General features: G+C 39.2%; 1 protein-coding gene across 2 annotated transcripts in view; it reads left to right on the top strand.

Moving 5' to 3' along the window:
• The window catches only part of CDH13 (cadherin 13), a 440,631-nt gene that overhangs the window by 172,204 nt on the left and 250,021 nt on the right, over positions 1-18,406 (top strand). For both annotated transcript variants that reach the window (XM_030955918.1, XM_030955917.1), the window contains exon 4: positions 11,738-11,854. In XM_030955918.1, the coding sequence (XP_030811778.1) occupies positions 11,738-11,854 (117 nt within the window). The remainder of the gene's footprint in view (positions 1-11,737; positions 11,855-18,406) is intronic.

Genomic DNA, 18,406 nt, shown 5'->3' with positions numbered 1-18,406 from the left:
AATCTTAGCCCTGGATGCTTGTTCTTTTATTTTTTTTTATGCCTGATTTAAAGCACAGGCAAAGGGTGATGATTTATAAGCTCATATTCCTTAAAGGAAGTTTTTGTATGCAGTTATGAAGGGAACAACATGCTGTTGAAAAGGGATGAGCATGATCTGCATCTGAGCATGAGATGTGTGTTGGAGAAAGGATGGAGACAAAAAAGTGATTCTTTGGCGTTTAAGAAATGTGTGACTTTTTATACAAACATGGAAAGCAATAGAGAAACTTGGGATTATTGAAGCACTTGGTTTTGTTTAAATACAAACTGATACCTTTGTTTTCTAAACAAGTTCATTTCAGTGTTTGAACAGTTCATTAATAACCCCTCAGCATCTGACTGCACTTTGAGAGGTGCCCAGAGTGTGACACCACTCCTGGCTGGCTCTGTGGAGCTCCTTTGCTGGGATTTATGGGACAGAGCATTAAACAGTAACCAAGGACTGCACACCCATATTTCACACACACTCAGGGATGTCTCTGCCAGCAGAAAGATTTGACCTTAATCATGGGTTACTCACAGGCCTCTCAAAACTGAGCCTGTTTTAAATCATGGGTGGCACAAATATTTTGTTCTGAAGTCAGGCTGCAGCTGCCAGGCACTGGCTGTCGTTTGGGACCCTGGCATTTGTTCCCGGCAAAGCTGCCAGCCTGAAAAGTACCAGGGAAAGCCTGGGAGTACCAGGAAAGTTAGGCAGAGACTTTACCTCATTAGCAGTGGGATATGTTACTGTCAACTATCACAAATGTCATTAAAAATCAGACCCAACACTTTTATATTTGCTTGTGGCACTAGAATTCAGACAAAACCTCAGAGATATTTTCTTCTTTGCAAATGATTTTTACTGCCCTTGCACTCTGGGTTTAAATTTTTATTGGGGAAAAAAAAACCTCCTGTTATTTTCTAACTTTTTCTTCACTGTTTTAACACTATTTCCTCCTTTAGGGTTTGTTAGATTCAGTCTCCTGGACTCTGGCTGTATTTTGAATGTGGGATTTATAGTTGGTAGAAGTAGCCTGGATCACAGTCTGAGTGTGCTCAGTAACATTGTTTGACCATATTTGGTTCTCTTCAACTGAAAGGACCAGTCTCTGCTGCTAAAATTCCATATTTAGTTTCAAACCGATGATTTCATTTTTATAAATTGTTACATCCAATAGAGAGGAAAAATCGTTACTATCAGTGCAGAAACACTTAGGCAAATACAAGTGGTTCTTTTACAAAGTTAAAAGGGAAAATGTGTGAGTTTCCAATTCCCTCATACTGATAGAATCAGTAGAAAAGTGATTCTGTTGTATTTTGTATAATGTACAGTGAAATACCAATGAACACTTTTTTCAACCTTATTGAATGATACCAGGCTGTTACCATCAATATGAACAAAACTACTTGCTTCTATTTCTTTGCTTGCTCAAAATTCTAAAATAAGAAAAATAATAGTTTACTTGAGCTCCCATGAATTTTCTGACCTACCCACCTATGTTTTAATCTAGAAAAATATTATTCCCTGGAAAGTACTAATCAACAGAAGTATTTCCATTGCATGGGTTCATTCTCCACAGCACAGCTATTCCAAACCTCATTCCATCTTTTACATTTTTTTTTGATTTTGTAATTTATGTCATTACTCCTCCAAGTGGCACAGGCATCACTTCCCATCAAGTCATTCAGATCACAGAGATAACCTTTTTGTTTTCATCTTGTGCTCTAAATGTAATAAATCAAATCCTTGCCAAAAGCAAGTTCTGAATTTTATATCATGAAATTTGCATTTCATGCTCTGTTGCTTATTCACAGAAGCCATCCAATCTGAAAAGACAAATAATGCCACATGACTTGTGTAACTAATACAGACAAATGTTTCCAAGCAACTGCCTGAGCAATCTGAAGATCAAAAATTACTCATCTGAAAAACTTGCGTATAATGGTAGATAATGTATTTGTTCACAGATTTCAGGGTCTGCTAATGGACAGTTTGTAAACTGAAACAGGACCAAAAATGTATCAAATTAGGAAGGCTGCAATTTATTAACTTGTCTCTATTAGATAGCTCCAGCAAAATAAAGCTATTTTAGGCTAAGAAAGTCATGCTGCACTTCACTGCTCTGTGCAACGATCAGGCAAGAGCAGCCAGACCCTCGAGCACAGTGAGTGCTGAAGGTTTGATTTTGGAGCTGGGATACCAAAGGGAATGGTGTGAACAAAGTTGAATAATGCAGAGTTGAATTAATTTCCTCACGTTCCTTGGAAATTCTGCACTTTGCAGCAGCAGCACGCTGTGCCTGCTCTGACACACACAGGGGCTTTGGTCACGTTTGGAGGCGGGAGTTTGTACTTGGCACGTGCAATGAGAACTGGAGAAACATTCTTACAAATCCATAAAAACATTTAAATGCAGTCCACTCGAGGTGCTTCTGGGGCTGGCATGATGGATAATTATGAGAGGGTGGAGAAATATTGCTGATTTAGCTCAAGCTGTGAGAACCCAGGGTTTCAGTTCTAGAATTGTCCTGTTTAAATTCCAGTGTGTCAGTAGGAGCAGCAGACATCACAGGTCTGGCTTTAACAACTTCAGTTACTTTGGGAGCAAGAAAATGCATATAGATAAAAATAGAACTTATCTGACAGAACTGAACAAATATGAAATATGAACAAAAAGGTAAAGTGGAAATAAAGGGGTGGATAATCTCCTTTGGTCAGAGCCCAGGCTCTTGAATGCATTTGAATATATAATTTCTTTCTCAGAAACACACGGGATTAGAAATCAAGACCTGAGCAGGGTTTTCAGATCTGTGGAGTGCTGAAATAACAGCATTCACTGGAAGGTGTGTGGGAGCAATTATTAGAACAATAGAGAACCTGTGTCTGCTCTGTCCCCTGCGGCTGCTGGGCTGGCTGTCCCTGCTCACTCGCTGCACTGGAGTTAACAAGGAGCACTGGAGTGTTCCAGCCCTGCTCTGACAGCTTTGAGAGCATCATTCCCTTTAAATAATCTTGGATTCTGCTTCCCACTGCTCAGAAACACAGAGTGGGAAGCCCATGGCCAATGCCACAAAAACAAGCAGCACTGGAGTTGCCAGGCAAATGACATGCAAGGAGTAAGTCTGGATCTGCCTTCTCTTGGCCAGGAAACTTTAATAAAACCTGTTTACTTGGTGCTTCTGTAGGTGGGGACTGTTCTCATACCATGGAGATGCTCAGTTAAAGATCAGCAGGTGTGAACTGAGGAATATAAATATTTCTGTGCTCCTCTGGCTGCAGGTTGTTAGGGCAGGATTCAAACATATGAACTGGAATGATTTACAGTTGGGAACTCTCATGTCACATTTCATGTATTGTAAAGTGTACTTGGCTGTAGTTTCTACAGTTATAACCCAGAAAAAACATCTTCAAACCATTGTAAACTATGACTCCTGCCATTTTAGGCTCTTCTCCCTGAAGTATGTGGCAATTAATATTGTTAGCAGCTTGATGTTACAGCTCATGAATCATTGATCTGTTCCAGTACAGCTATTAATTTGCCTCTGATTCCTGACAGGTACACTCTTTGAATTTCCTGAAGCAGGCTTAATTGCCAGCATGTGATTAAGGAGAAATGTGAGAATCCAAGAAGATGTCCAAGCCTGTGTCTGGGTCTCCATCTTGCATGTTTCACTTTTCTTTTGGGAACTTTCTGCAAAAAAAGCTGTGCTTTGATTTCCCACCCCAAAACAGATACAGCAAAACCAAAGCAATGTTGTTATTTCTAGCCAGCATATTTTATAAATTCAGCAGAAATCAAATCTAGAAGTCAAATTTGAATGAATGACTGGGTTTGTTTTTTTTTTTTTTTGATGTGTCTTGGAATTAATACTTTTTAAAACTTGGCTCATTGCATGTGAATTTTAGACACCTTTTATCCAAGTCAGAACTTCAACTGGGTGCTCTCTTCTTTAGTAATATACTGTGTGGATCTTTGAGACTGTCCAGACTAATGAAAGGTTTAGAACTAAGAGACATTGTCCTGTGAATTTAATTGGGTCACTGTGGTGGGAACAAATAACACAGGGCATGTTTAGGTCTTGTATTCTCACCTTTGAAAAATGCAGCCAGGGTGCAGCAGGAAGCCCAGCAGCACTCAGGTGATAATGAAAAGCTGTCCACAAGGCACTACAGTACTGTCTCTTTATTGTGCCACACAACAGAGTTAAGCTGCTGCTGTCGGGCAGTTACTGCCTGTTAATTTGTGTTGAAGAGTAAAACTAGAGCCCAAATTGTGAAGTGGATTAATTCACTATGATTTCAGCTTTCGGGACTCAGTTAATGCCTGTTAATTAATTTGTTCCGAGTAGCTGGACCAAGCAGTGAAGTGGATTAATGCACTAACATTGCTTCTTTCAACCAGACTTGAAATCCAGCCTGGTGACTGAGGAGCTTTGCTGGAGCCTGGATCTAAGTGGGCATTTTGTCTTCATCACAGACCACGGCTTCATTTGTCAGCCTGGCAGCTCCTGCACGGGAGAGCTCAGGAATGCAGCTCTGGGGAGCACCCTGCATGCATTGTCAGGCCTTGGAGAATACACCCAGAGTTTTTATTGTGATCTGAACACAACACAGCCCTGCTCTATGCTCTTGGGCAAAGTTATTTTTGCTAGGAGTTGGTAGAGCAGGAAAGGAGGGAGGAAGTTGTGCAGGCACATGACTGCAGTATAATACATGCAAGAGTGTACCAGTTCTAATGGGAATTATTGAACGTCCCTTCCAGTTAAACTCACCTGGATTGCTCCAGCTAGAAACACACTTCTCACACTCTTAACAAATATGGGTTTTTTTTTTTTGTTTTGTTTTTCAGCATAATGTAAATGGAAATTGATGATCCATAGCTGGGTGTCCTCCCTGTGATTAATGCTGTGCACAGAGCAGGATTCACCTGGAGGTGCCCAGCTGATGCACTGCACAGCTCAAGGGACCAAAATACAAAATACAGGGCAAGAAATGTGGCTTGTGTGTCCATTCAGGCAGGGGTCTGGGACTGCAGCTGCTGCACCATTTAACAGCACACATGGCTTTAGCATACACTCTTTTTCTTTAGGGTACCATGGAATTGCTTTGGTGCAGCCCTGCTATAATGCAGTGGATTCCATAGCGCTTGAGCCCAGAATAAAGGTATAAAATGTGTTAATTTGCTGCACACTCTCACAGCTGGCTGCCCTGCAGCAAGACACAGAGAGCTGGTTTTCCAAGGTGAAACAACTTCTGCTGTGAATAATATTTATTTCACATAAGAAATAAACTTTATTTATTAGAAATTGTCCTTATAACCCAGGAGGGAAATGTGGAGCTGCTTGTTCTTGGCTGCTTGTGTTATTCCACATTTGGTGTTGTCATTGTTGTGCTGCTGATCTACAGATTTTGTGGCATCATGTTGGTTATTGCCCCACCAAAAACTCATCTTTAACTCATTTATCAGCCCTAGAACTGAGATTTGAGTTCTAGGCATTCTTTATCCTTTTTGAGTGTTAAAAGGACTCTTGAATTTTGAGATCCTCCAATGTGAGCAGAGAAATGAGTCCACTCAGTGGAATATTGAGAGCAGGAATATTGAGAGTAAGAAGTTAAGGCCTTGTGTCCATGCTGTGCAATGTATTTTGCACATGACTTTGGTTAAATCTCAAAAGAATCAGATTTTTGAAAGATTTTAATTGCTTCAGATCTCCACTGTGCTTCTATTTTCAGTAGCAATTTGGTATCTCACCCAAAAGCAGATGATTTCATTAAGTGAAAGAAAAACCAAACCAAAACACTCTATTTTTAATGTAAATTTTTATTACAGCACACTTTTCTTAAGTCTTTTGTACCTAGGCAATGGCATCAAAAATTGCTTTCCTTATTTCAGTTACATTTATTTGAGGTGCTGAAGGTTTTGGGACATCTTTAGGAATTTTTCATTTCTCCTGGCATGCTGTTAAAAGCAGTCTGGTTTTATTTGCTTTGCTACAAGTGTAAGCACAGCAGGGATGGAGAATTGGGTATTTTTACCCATGATAAGTGATGTGTTGCTAATGTATCCTGGTGAAGACAGAGGCATAAGGTCAGCCATTGTCTTTCTTCTCAAGCCTGTATTTCAGTTGTGTTCGACAGATGAGGCAGTCAGAGCATATTTGGTTGTTTGTGTATAAGGGACACCTCATTATATTTAATGAGCAGTGTTGAACCAATATGAGCTTTCCTGTAAGAGGGGGTGATTCACATATGCTTGAAAATGAGAATAACATTCTCTAAATGGTGACAAAAAAAGCCTGAAATGTTAATTTAAAAGAAGAGTGTATTGTTCTCCATGCAGGTAAATCCCATGGCTAAAACAAAGTTAGTGGTACTTTGTTTTCATCTTAGAAAAACTTTTCCCTGTCACAGAATAAGGCAGGTGTGTAGATAAATGAAACTTATATTTCAATAGATACAGAACTTTGCCATCAAAAAGATACTGCAGAAGTTCAGGGCAATAATGGAATGAATTATTTCACAAGGTAAAAATTCAGATGTGTCTCCACCGTAGTTTTGTCATCCATGAATCAAAAACACTCTAGAATATATTGTCATCAAAATGGCTCTGATTTACACATGACCAAATGGTTTGAACCAGAATAACTTTTTTCATCTCTGTTTTTGACTCCTCTAAAGATCACAGGAGCCTCCATCCTATAAAGATCCCCCTGGCCCAGGCAGATGGAGGGCCCAGGAGCAAAGCTGAGGGCTGAGACCTCCAAGTGTCTCTGCAGTTAATGGATGGATCAGAAATGGGCACTGTGAGGCTCTGCCTCTCCACTTATGGAACAATTATAGAAGGAACACCCAGAGTAATTAAATCAAGTTTCACCAGCAATTTCCATTAGATATTGTATCTGGCCATGCATCACCAGCTTGGAAGTTTTTTTTTCTCTGAAATACCCAATTTCCCTTAGCCAGCTGTATTTTACTGGGTTTGCTCTTCCCAAGCACAAAGTGATTTTTAGGGTGACATTTACGGGCATTGAGGACAGACTGCTTTTGAGCAGATGTTTGTGTGAATGCCATTGACCTTTAAATTTCTTAAATTTATTCATTGAGTTCATTATTTGTTTAATAGTTGTTCATTAACTTAAAGTTCCAGCACATTTCTGAGATTTATTTTTGTATTACTACCGACATGTGAAAATATTTTTCTGGTTTAGGCATATAGTTTAGAAATAATTAACTTCAATACTGCTGATGATAACAATATTCTGATGATAGAAATAACACACATAAAGGAATTAAGTATTACAGCATGATTTAAAATTTCAACAGAGAATTATATAAAAATTATTTCTTAAGTTCACCTGCAAAGAGTTCTAGTTTTTTTGTGATGTTATTTTGTAGGAAAACCAATATACCGCAGATTACCACACCCCATTCCCTGTTTCAGATGAAACAAGCAACCAATTAATTTTACTTTTTGTATTTAGGGCTGACCCCATTTTATACCATCAACCTTAGTATATAAGATCAACTAAATGACAAGAAACTGAAGCACTTTTCTGGTCACCACAGTGGATTACAGATTGCCACTCCAGCAGTGTTTCCAACCCTTATTGTGACAAATCGATCCCAGAATTCAGCCACCCTATTCCCATGACAAGTTCTAATGAAATTTTCTTTGCCAAGAGTAATGGTTTGTGCTGCTGGAGAGTGACCAGGCCATTCATTCAAATATTCAAGACCTGCAAGAAGGCCTGGTAAAAAGAAGGAAAAACAAAACAAAGAGAAGAGTTCTTGAAGCATGCAGGGAAATTCCAGCTTGCATGGCGTTGGAGTTTGGGCAGGCTGGCATCTCCCAGTTCAAGTTTAGCCAAAATGCTGGGAAAATGAGGAGGTTGTGTTTGGTGCTTTTTTATTGGGAACAGGAAATCAAACTTGTCAGTGAATCAGCTAAACTATGGCTGAGCTGATTCCATGCCTAGAAGGGGAAATTAAGGAAGTCAGAAAGAAGGTGTAAAAGTTGGTTATGAAATGGTGGCAGTGAAGTAATAGTTGGATTCTGATCATAATCCACTGACCATGTGAAATACAATGATCACAGATATGGAATTGTAGTTAAGCAGTAAAAATAACGAACCTGATAAGATTTATCTCCTACCATTTTTGTTTAAAAAACCCCACCAGAAACAATCAAAAAGATTGCATTTTTGGTTTTGGCGCACTTTTTTTTTAGGTAGGCATGTATTCATGATATTATATCTATTTTAAATTTTGCCTATGGATGGGTGTCTGTGGACAGACACTTTTATGTTCCTGTATTTCATACAAGGCAGCACCTGTGGGAGAAGCAGATGTGACCACAGCCATCATCTCTCTGGGTGCTGGTGGGACACACCCACCTGGGACAGGCCAAAATTCCTCATTTGGAGGTGTTGTAGCCTCTGTGGTTTTGGTCGGCTTGTTCCAGCAAAGGTGATGGAGAACTCTGTGGGTTTACTCATGGCAAGGTCCAAAAGACCACTCCCATGGCAATGCCAGCCTGATATTTTAAGAACTTTTGAAGCAAAATTACCAGCTCCACCTGGAGTAATTTTATATCCCTTGTGAGTTGCTTCTCCAAGAAATTAAATAGGTGAATGCAGTAAGAATTATTATATATCCAGTATATCCATCCATGAATGAGAGTTATCAGCTGTTGAGTCAGGTGTTAAGGGCACATGTAATGTCAGATTCCTTGGCAGATTCCTTCTTTTACACTCACTGAGGATCAAACCTGCAGTTGCAGCTGCTTGGCACTAAGCAAAACGTTTTTCCTTTTTCTTAGTTCCTTACAAATGTGGAAATCATGATAACCACAAACACCAGTCAATTATTCAATTGGTGAAGTACTCTTGACCTTTTCTTCTCCTCTGCTTACCTGCATTCCCTAGAGGTGCTTTTCATCAGTCATTTAATCAGTCATTGCTGTTAGACACCAGGGATCATAGGAAAGAAATCATGAAGAAATCACTATTTAGAAAAACACAGTGAGATCTGAAGAATATGAAACACACTCAGGGAAGTGGCTTACATTTCTGTGCTTAATCTGCAGAACCTCCTTCTCCATGAAAAAGAATAATTTTGTTAGAAAAAAAAGACAATAATTCTATTTTTGTTGCTGTTCTGAAGTTTTGCTTAGAAATCCAGATTTAAAATAGGACTTAAAGGCCTTAAGTTAGAACTTCACTTCTTTATATTAATGACTAACTGAATATAATTTGTGTTTTTCTTCCATTTGAGAACCTTTGGGAAGTGTAAGGACAACCTGTCATGGGCAAGTGATGGGTCTAACTGCTTATGGGTCTATGGCTACCAAAATTGTGAGCCCTAGATGTTGAACAGTCTGGAAATTGCTTTTCTTACTCAAACTATCACAGAAAGAAATGTGACATACTCAGGTTGGATGGGACTGTGAGAAAAGTGATCTGGTGGAAGATGTCCCTGCTTACTGCAGGTGGGACCAGCTGGCTTTTAAAGTCCCTTTCAACCCAAACCTTGCCATGACACAAAGACAAGCAAATCTGAGTGTCTTGTTCGTTTGCAAAGACTCCCAGGTCTCTGACATTCAGATTTGTCTCAAATCCCCACATCTCCCTGGGCTGAAGGAAACCACAAGAGTAGGAGCAGGACTGGAAGATGTGATCAGATAAATGCTGCTGCTGCTGAGCTGAAGATCTGGGGTTTCCTTGTGTCCATCCTGGGAGTCACCCCTGCTCCTCAGGATGGTCTCAGGCACGTGCCAGCCCCTCTGTGTTTATAGTGTGGTTTTGAAGCTTTACTGCTCTGTGCGTTTGCCTTTGGACAGGATTCAGCTCTTGTCATTTGACACTTCAACTGTTTTTATCTTGAACTTTCTCATGAATTTTTATTAAGGAAAACTCTTGGGAGAGGAGTTGAAAGACAAAAGCAGGGACCTGAGTGGCCTTCAGAGTGAAAGATTAGAGAGAAATGGCAAAGCCTTTGGGAGAGCTGGGAACTCTACCAGGGGAGACTCAAAATGTTATGAAAGTTGGCAGCATTGTGAGAAGAGATTCCCTGTGTGGTTCCCACTGCTCTTTGACTTTATCATGACTAAAGCAAACTGGTGAAAACTTGAGTTTCCCTTGCTCCTGTTTGTTGTCAAATTTGAGAAATGATGCTAAAGCCAGCAGAGGTAGAGCAGAGTTGTGTGATGAGAGGCTCATTGGATGGGAGGAGTTGTCACAGATGGAGGCAGGAGCAGCTGTGGAGAACTTGGCTGATGGATCCAAGATTGTGCCACCAATAGAACTCATTCAGCTTTGACATTTTATAAAAACACAGCCTAGGGATGGAGCTTTCATTGTGTAATGAAGAATCAGCTGTTAAAACAACAACATGGATTCCAGAACTGGCTGAAAACTTTGAGGTTTGCAGTTTGTGCATTAAGAGAGCAAAGTGTTATCTGTAGGATATAGCTGCCTTACTGGAATGAGACATTTAATTCAAACAGTGCTTTTTTAATAAAACTGCCATGACAACCCAAATGAAAAGAAGTGATTGAAATATTTTTCAGTTCCACAGTCCCCAATACACTACAAATCTGGACTTTTTTCTTGTTGTTAGGTTTTGGTTGTTTTGTTTCATTTGTTTGTGGGTGTTTGTTTGTTTTGTGGGGGTTTTTTGTTGTTTTTGGTTTTTTTTTTCCTCTTCCAAAAAAGGATCAAGGGAGAGCTTTGGGAGATGGGGAGAGGCTTTTTTTGACCTTGGTAGTAACTGTGCTTGGAGAGGAGAGTAGCAGAGGCTGTGGGAGGAAGCAGAGGAAGGAGAGAGGTCTCTGGGAAGCTGCAGCTCCTGCGGGGAGAGCACTGAGCAGATCAGAGAGCACAAGGGAAGAGAAAGCAAAGGTGTGGTGGGCAGAGTTTTCCAGGGGCCAGAGGCCACTGTGGAGAGTTCACTGCAGCTCATAACGTGCTGAACTGCCTGAAGCTCAGGTAGAAAAAAAAAGGTTCCAGAAAATGCAGCAGAAAAAGGAGTCCTGTGTACACACAACTTTTATTTTTGTTCTGTCTGAGAGCATAGCATGAAGCTTTCTCTAAGAGAAAGCAAACCCCAGCACAGCAAAACATCCAACACCAACAACTTACTAGCTCATATTTGAAGTTACACCTGGGCTTTGGTGTCTGATTTGAAGTGGTAAGCTTTTGGTGTTTATTGAGTGTTCATTACCTGTGGACTGTGTTTGCAAATTCACTTTGTTCTGTTTGATTGAAAGCCTGGGCTGAGGAGTGACTGAGTGTAGATGATGTCTATCCTCATCTATGTCTTCAGAGATATCACCATCTATATCTTTAGAGACAATTCTCTAAAAACATTTGAAATGTGGCTTTTGACTGGTCTTGTGCAAGTATCTGAGGTAAACCAGACCTTGCTAAAGGTTTATGATTTAATCAGCTATCAGTTTAGGATTGTAGACACACCTTAGGTTTATAACTTGTTTACATGAGTACAAAATCAATACGGGCTGTCTACTGCCACTGAAAAAAGTGCAGTAACCCGAAAGATGAAATACATGCTTTGATATGTTATCACTAATTGCTGGAAAATTTATAATACTAAACTTAGAATCTGGTGGTTCATGGAAATTTTGTCTAAAGGTGCAGGGAAAGGGAATAACAACTGAATATCTGGAAGTTTTACTAATTGGTCTTTTTCTTTTTCAGGAAATCTTAAAACTAGAAGGTAACCTTGGAATTCCAAGACAAAAAAGGGCTATTTTGGCAACTCCAATACTAATTCCTGAAAATCAAAGACCTCCATTCCCCAGATTAGTTGGCAAGGTAAGTCAACAAAATGGGATCAAATGTTGATATTAAGTAATTGATCTATTACTCTTATACTTGTGCAGTGCCTATCACATTGGTAGTAATCCAGATTTCTTCCTACCCTCTTCCATCCCTTCTGCTTGTGAAAACTGAATTTTTAGATCTCAGACAGCCTGAGTCTCTTTACAAGACAGGCTGTGAGGTCTTGGCAACCACAATGAATGTCTGTAGTAACTCAGAGCTCTGGTTCCTGTACATGTTTCAGATCCTGCACAAGTTGGAGAAAAGTTGTTCATCTCCCTCCCTTAAATTTCGATATTTATTATCAACGTTCCATAGCTTCATGAATTTTTAAAAATTCACTTAGTTGCTCACTTCTGTAAGGTGTGAGGAACGTGTTTATTTCCTCTTCCAAAATATTTTGGGGCTCATCTTCAGAAGCCACAAGGACTGTGGATCACAGCTCCTGCTTGGCGTTGGTTTTTCCTGAACCTCAGGAAAAAACCCTTTGCCATCTCTGCTGTGCTGTAATCCCTGCAGAAGGACATTGCAGATTAGTGTGGTTTCTGTGGCGTTTTGGGGAAGATGCAAAACATCCAGAGAATGAGTAATTTGCATGTTATAACAGAGTTTCAAAAATGAGAAGGAATGTGAAGCTTTCCTGACTGCATGGAATGGATGATAAGGATAATTTCAGATTTTTGACTTGTTCTGTGTGGTGCCACCATGTGATCCTGTCTGGGAGTTCACATGGAAATCAGGTTTCCAGTGTGTTATTTTCCCTTTCTTTCTTACTTTCCCCTCCTTTCCCCTGCTTTAGCAAATTGCCAGTGTGGTTTATTAATTTGTCCTGATTTCCTCTTGCTCTCCACCTCATGCTGTGCTGGCTGGAATTGCACAAGGTTGTTTGGAAGTGATTGCAGCAGCCAACAGGTGAAATGCTGATTAGCACTTAGTGGGGAGCAGGGCAGATGTTTGGAAAAGAGGAGAGCAGGGGGAGGACAATTAATTGAGTTTTATTTCACAGTTAGGAAACACACCATAAAGGAAAAAAAAATAGCAATTTTAGAGGACTTCCTTCATGAATTTTTGATATATGTATATCAGGAAGGAGATACTGCGCTGGACTAGTGAAAACAGTGTTTTGTTCAAATTAATTACAAAAATTTCAATTAGTATTTAGGTTAACAAGGAAGTACATGTGTCAAGCCTGTTCTCTATGCTGTTCCTGGCTTTCCAGCGTCCCCACTCAGGAATTGGATTATTGCCTTGCCATTTCCACACCCTTCACTAGGGTAGCTCTTAATTAAATAACTATCCTAGGCATGCTGTGTTTGTAGGTGGAGAAATCTCACCTTTTAGCAGGATTTAAGGTTTTGCATATTGTGCCTTTGTGCCTGAGGGAGAACCCTGAGATTAAAACATTTTAATACAACCTTTGTGACCAGATGGCCCAGGCTACAACTCTTGGCTGTTATTGATGTGTTTTGTTTAGCTCCTGCTGATAGAGCACTGGGATATGATATTCAATTTTTAGTCTCTCTCCGTATGCTGCTTTTCCGGTTTATTTGTCCACATGAAGTCAAATGAAATACAAAGCAGTGGGATGCAGGATTATTTTGTACTTCCGCTGGCAGGTTATTCTCCACTGCACCATGGAAATGTTTTCTAAGACTAACTTGGAGTGATGGTTCTGTGCATGTGGTGGTTCTCCTCACTTTAACTGAGGATAGTGCTTTTTGAAAATTAATCCTCACTGATGCTGACCCCAAGGAGCACAAAGGGAATTGTGGAGATGCTCAACAAGTCCCAGCTCTTTTTGCACACATCAGAAGAGAAGGGCACCTGCAAAGTGAGACTGTGCTTATCCAGGCTCAGAGGATTTGCTCTTCGTGTTATGGATGGGCAAATGGTGAATCAAGGATTCAATTCTTCAGTTGAAAGGAGTTGTCCTGCATAATAATGGGTATTGCAATTGTTGGCAGGTAAAATCTGGAAGCCATGAGAGGCCTGGTGAAAACTGGCAGGACATTTTATGCTCAGTGAGAGGCAGAACACAGAGAGAGGTACACAGGAGTCTTTGCAAGAAATTATTGAATAAATCAAGACCAAAACTTTATTTTTTTTTCCCCCTAAGAATTTTTTTGCTGTTACTGGTTTGTTTTGTCTTTTGGAAAGGGTATAGGGTTGGATCAGAATTCTTTTTATACTTCCTGCCCCTGATCTGGCTGTTAGCTGCACTTACATGGCAGGACTGACCGCAACAAAAGCTCAAGACTAGAAGTGGTCCAGGCTTGCAAACAGGATAAAAATATTTAAGATCTATGAGGAAGAGTTTTGGTTTTTTTCTCTTCTGAGATATGAATTTAAGGCAAAGAGCAAATGCATCTTGTCTGTTAAAGCAGCAGCAGAAAAACACTTGAAGAAGGGAGGAAGCTGAAGAAAACTGGATGTAAAAAGCTGCTGCAAGCTGGTATTTTTGAGTGGCTATACTATTTATATACTATAAATTGCATGCTTCACAGAAGAGAATTGCCAGGGACTAAAAAAGCAGCTGCAAAAAAATGTCAAACTTCAGGCAAAAAAATTGAAGTGTCAAAAGAGATGATCATGATCTCTCAGCCTGGGAAGAGAATCCATGGAGAAGGTTTATAGGTTAGAGGAAGACATGAGGAACACGAGAGAGGAGCAGCAGTGAAACAAAAGCTGAATTAAGAAGTTTTTTGGAACCACTGGAAAATTAAGCAGAAAATGAGAGGGAGTCTAAAGAGAAGTGGAGGAGGAAAGGACCTGGCAAGGATGGATGTCCAAGCCTGGAGGATAAAGGTGTGTGCTCACAGAGAAGAGAATGATGTGCAGAAACCCCAAAACCTTTCCAACACCACGAGAGGGATCTGTGTGACTGCTTATCAGCTGCTTAGCTGGGAAAGGTCTGAATCCCAATTATTGGCCTGAATCTTTGTTTCAGTTAGTAAAAAATATGTAGAAGCAAAAGAATGCATTTCTCATGATGGAATCAGGCATGGGGTCTACAGGAAACATTTACTGGATTTTTAAGGATTAATTTTTTAATATCCCATTGTTTGTTTTCAAATCATCACCATGTCAAGTGCAATGGTTGGATTGTGCCAGAGCATGGTCAGAAAACAGGAAATGGTCAACAGCAAGAATTTTGGCTTGTCCAGGACACAAGAATATTTTGGTGACAGCTGAAGAAGTGAGTGAGGAACTTTTTCAGGGAGAAGATGGAATTACAGAGACACAAGGAATTTTGATTCCTTGAATAAGTCTGATGGCATAAAAGGAGAGCATTCTGCTAAAGTATGTCTACAATCCCATGTGGGAAAGGCATATCCAGAGATGAGGATATAGAAAAAAAGAAGTAAACAAGGCAGAAAAGTGAACAGGTGGAAAAGGGTGTTATTTATGAATAGCACTTAGGCAATAAATAAAGCTCTTTGAAATGCATCAAGAAACAAAGATTGGATTTAGAGAAAAAATCAAGTTATAGTCCAGGTATGGTAAGACTGGGCAGAAATATATATGAGCTCAATTTGCTCTGCCTAGCACAAGCATTTTCTGTAAATCCAGATGATTTAAGTGAAAGGAATACACTGGTGTAATAACTAATGGATATAAATTTTGGCATAAGATTAAAAGAAAAGTTTCTGGTACCCAGAGAGGAAGAATTAATTTCCACCAGCAGTACTGAGGAGGGAAGACAATATTTGATAAATATGTGATCACAGTTGCATAATACAGCTGCTTCTGATCCTGACAGAACAGACACCTCCAGTTTTCCTGCTACTCTGGTGTTCCTGAAAACGTGTAAAACCCTGCTGAGCTGGGCCTGAATGGTTGGAGGTGTCAGGGTTTAACATCTGATTAAATTCATGGAGGAATGGCACACTCCTGACCTTCAGGGAAAAGCACCAACCTACCTCAGCAATGAGAGCAATGAAAGGAGCAGCACTCCATTACATGAAAGGGCTTTCATTGCAAGTCCATGAATTATTAAGCTACAGCACATTAATTCTCATTAAAGGATATGTATTTGATGTCCTAACAAACTGTTAAGTGAAAACAGCACTTCAGATTTGTCTCTTTGTCTGAGAGGTGTCTCTTCAGCCCTCCGTTTTTAAAGAATACTGACATTCACATAAACAATTCCAACAGAACATATTTGTTTTCTTTCAGCTAATAGAATTTTATTGGAAAATTTGCTAAAATACACCTGCTTGCTTAAGACTTTCAGAAGAGTCACACAAGTTGTAAATGCCTTGGAAAACTGGTAAACAACAATTTACCATAATTTTTTCTGTGTTTGGTGTTGCTAATAAGAATAAAAGGATTTTAAAACATTTGGGGAATACTTTCTAATCTAGTTACTATGGTTACAAGATTGTTGGAGATAAAGCAGTTATATGGCAATGATGGAATCGAATTTTCTGAACAATATTGATATATCCAGTACCTAATTTCCTGCTTCATAATAAATCATGTTAATGACCTGAAGGAAAGCAGCAAACAGAAGAGATTTTCTGCTCTAAAGCTGTTCAGCAAAGTATGCTGCAGTTTAACAGCCACACTACTTGTGTTCACTTTGATTTCAGATGTTGACAATTTTAAACTGTGTTGCAAATTAAGGTAGAGGTGAGAAAAAGTCTGTCCCTGGCAGTAAATTGCCTATGGAAAGTAAGTAAGATGAAATAAAACCCTGGCAAGTAATTTGTCATTGGCACAGTAACTTAATTGTAGGCTCAAGTTTAAAATGTTTGGATTATTTTCAGACTTAACAGCTATTTCATCTAATGAATAGGGATGGAGAACGAGAATTATCATCCCCTAACCCCATTCTCTGCGGTTTTCATGGAACGAGACTGATTTTTTTGTTAACTTTCATCTTTACATTCTTTCAAAATGATTCTATATCCTGAGCTGACTGATGGGAACTTGTTATTTTCCACCTTGACTGTCTTGTTTGAATTCAGTTGTTTGGAATACCCACTCAATCTGTCCAGTTTCTAGAATCTATTTTCTTATTGAATGTACAGTTTTGAGTAAAAACTGGGTCTCTGCATTCTTAGTAGGGCCAAATTTTATACTTAACAAGATGCAGAGCCTAATTCTGTAATCTTGGATTGGTAAAACAGGATATTTGGATCCAGGATTTCTATTTGCTTAGTCCCCTTAATTTATGAAGTTTCTTCTTAGAAATCTATTCAGAGTAACACTTTATCTTAAGTGGGATGAGAGATGCAACAGACTTACCCAGCTTTATTTAGGAGAGTGATGTGTTAAGATGTTACCAGTAAAAACAGAAAAACTGCATAATATTAAAGTCAGGGGAGAAAACACAACCACAGAGCTTCCTTTAAATCAATTAAGATATTTATTTGATAGCTGTGAACTGATTCATACTGCTTCAAACATGATTGTTTTCCTGTTCCCTTCCAAATAATTCCTCTGGTTTCTTGTTATACAGTCAATTGTTAGCAAGTTTATAATACAATATAAAGCAATATCCAAATGAATGACATTTGAGGAACAAAATTAACTTATCCCTGCCAATTTACAAACTAGATACTGTCATACTGTCAACCTTGGTGCTTTCATTAATGAAAGACTTTAATAAAGGCATTTTGCAGCCTGGTCTGGTGACAAATTTGATATTACCAGCTGTGGCTTGTTAAAATGGTATTAAGTAAAGATGGTTGGCAGAGCATTTCCAGAAGGAAAAATTATATGTATTATATATGGCTCATCTGTAAGGTGGAGTAAATAGCTGTCACTCAGGGAACAACAGTAATTTTCTTCCTTCTCCCTAACTGCTGATTCTCTTCAGTGATTAATTGAAGAGAATTTTAACCTTTTTGTGTTTTGCCCTTGCTTTTATCATACATGGATGATTCCTGTTTTTTTTCCCCCTTGCTTTTTAGGGTGATGTACAGCAACAGATCAATAGGGTGAATAAAGGAGTATGATGCTATTATCCATAATGACAGCTGTGTTTTAATTCAGGAAACATTTTCCCTTCTCATTTCCAAAACATCTGGTGCTCTTTTCCAGCTGCCCTCTAAAGGCACATTTTTTTAACCTTTCTGGTTTATCATCTTTATCACTTGCTGTGCAACCCTGTTAGCTGAATTCAGAAATGGAGTAAGTGTGGTATGGTCTATAGGGCAGAATCATGGAATGCTGAGGCTGGAAAAGGTTTCTGTGATACCTAATTTTGAAGTTAATGTCATTCTTCTCTATTGGCCTATTCTTCTTCCCTGTCAAATATATAAAAATGTAAATGATTTCATTTTAATCAGTGTTCCACTGTTGATCTAAAACATTCAATTACAAAAATCCCACATATTAAGGGATTTCCTTTTGCTTGTGTTTGGTAAAGAAGAATTCAGTTTGGTCACTCTACTTTCTCTAGAATGCCTCACAAAAAGAAAAACCACTTTCTTCCATTGAAACTTTGTTTAAACAAAGGCAAATGAAGAATTCAGAGAAATGTAATTTTTGGGATGAACCTGCTTTCCAAGGTTCTGTGTTTAACTTAGCAAGAGTGTG

The sequence above is a fragment of the Camarhynchus parvulus genome, chromosome 11 (assembly GCF_901933205.1).
Source record: "Camarhynchus parvulus chromosome 11, STF_HiC, whole genome shotgun sequence".
Lineage (NCBI taxonomy): Eukaryota > Metazoa > Chordata > Aves > Passeriformes > Thraupidae > Camarhynchus > Camarhynchus parvulus.
Note: the sequence above shows the minus strand (reverse complement) of the source record. Positions and strands in the feature narration are given on the sequence as shown.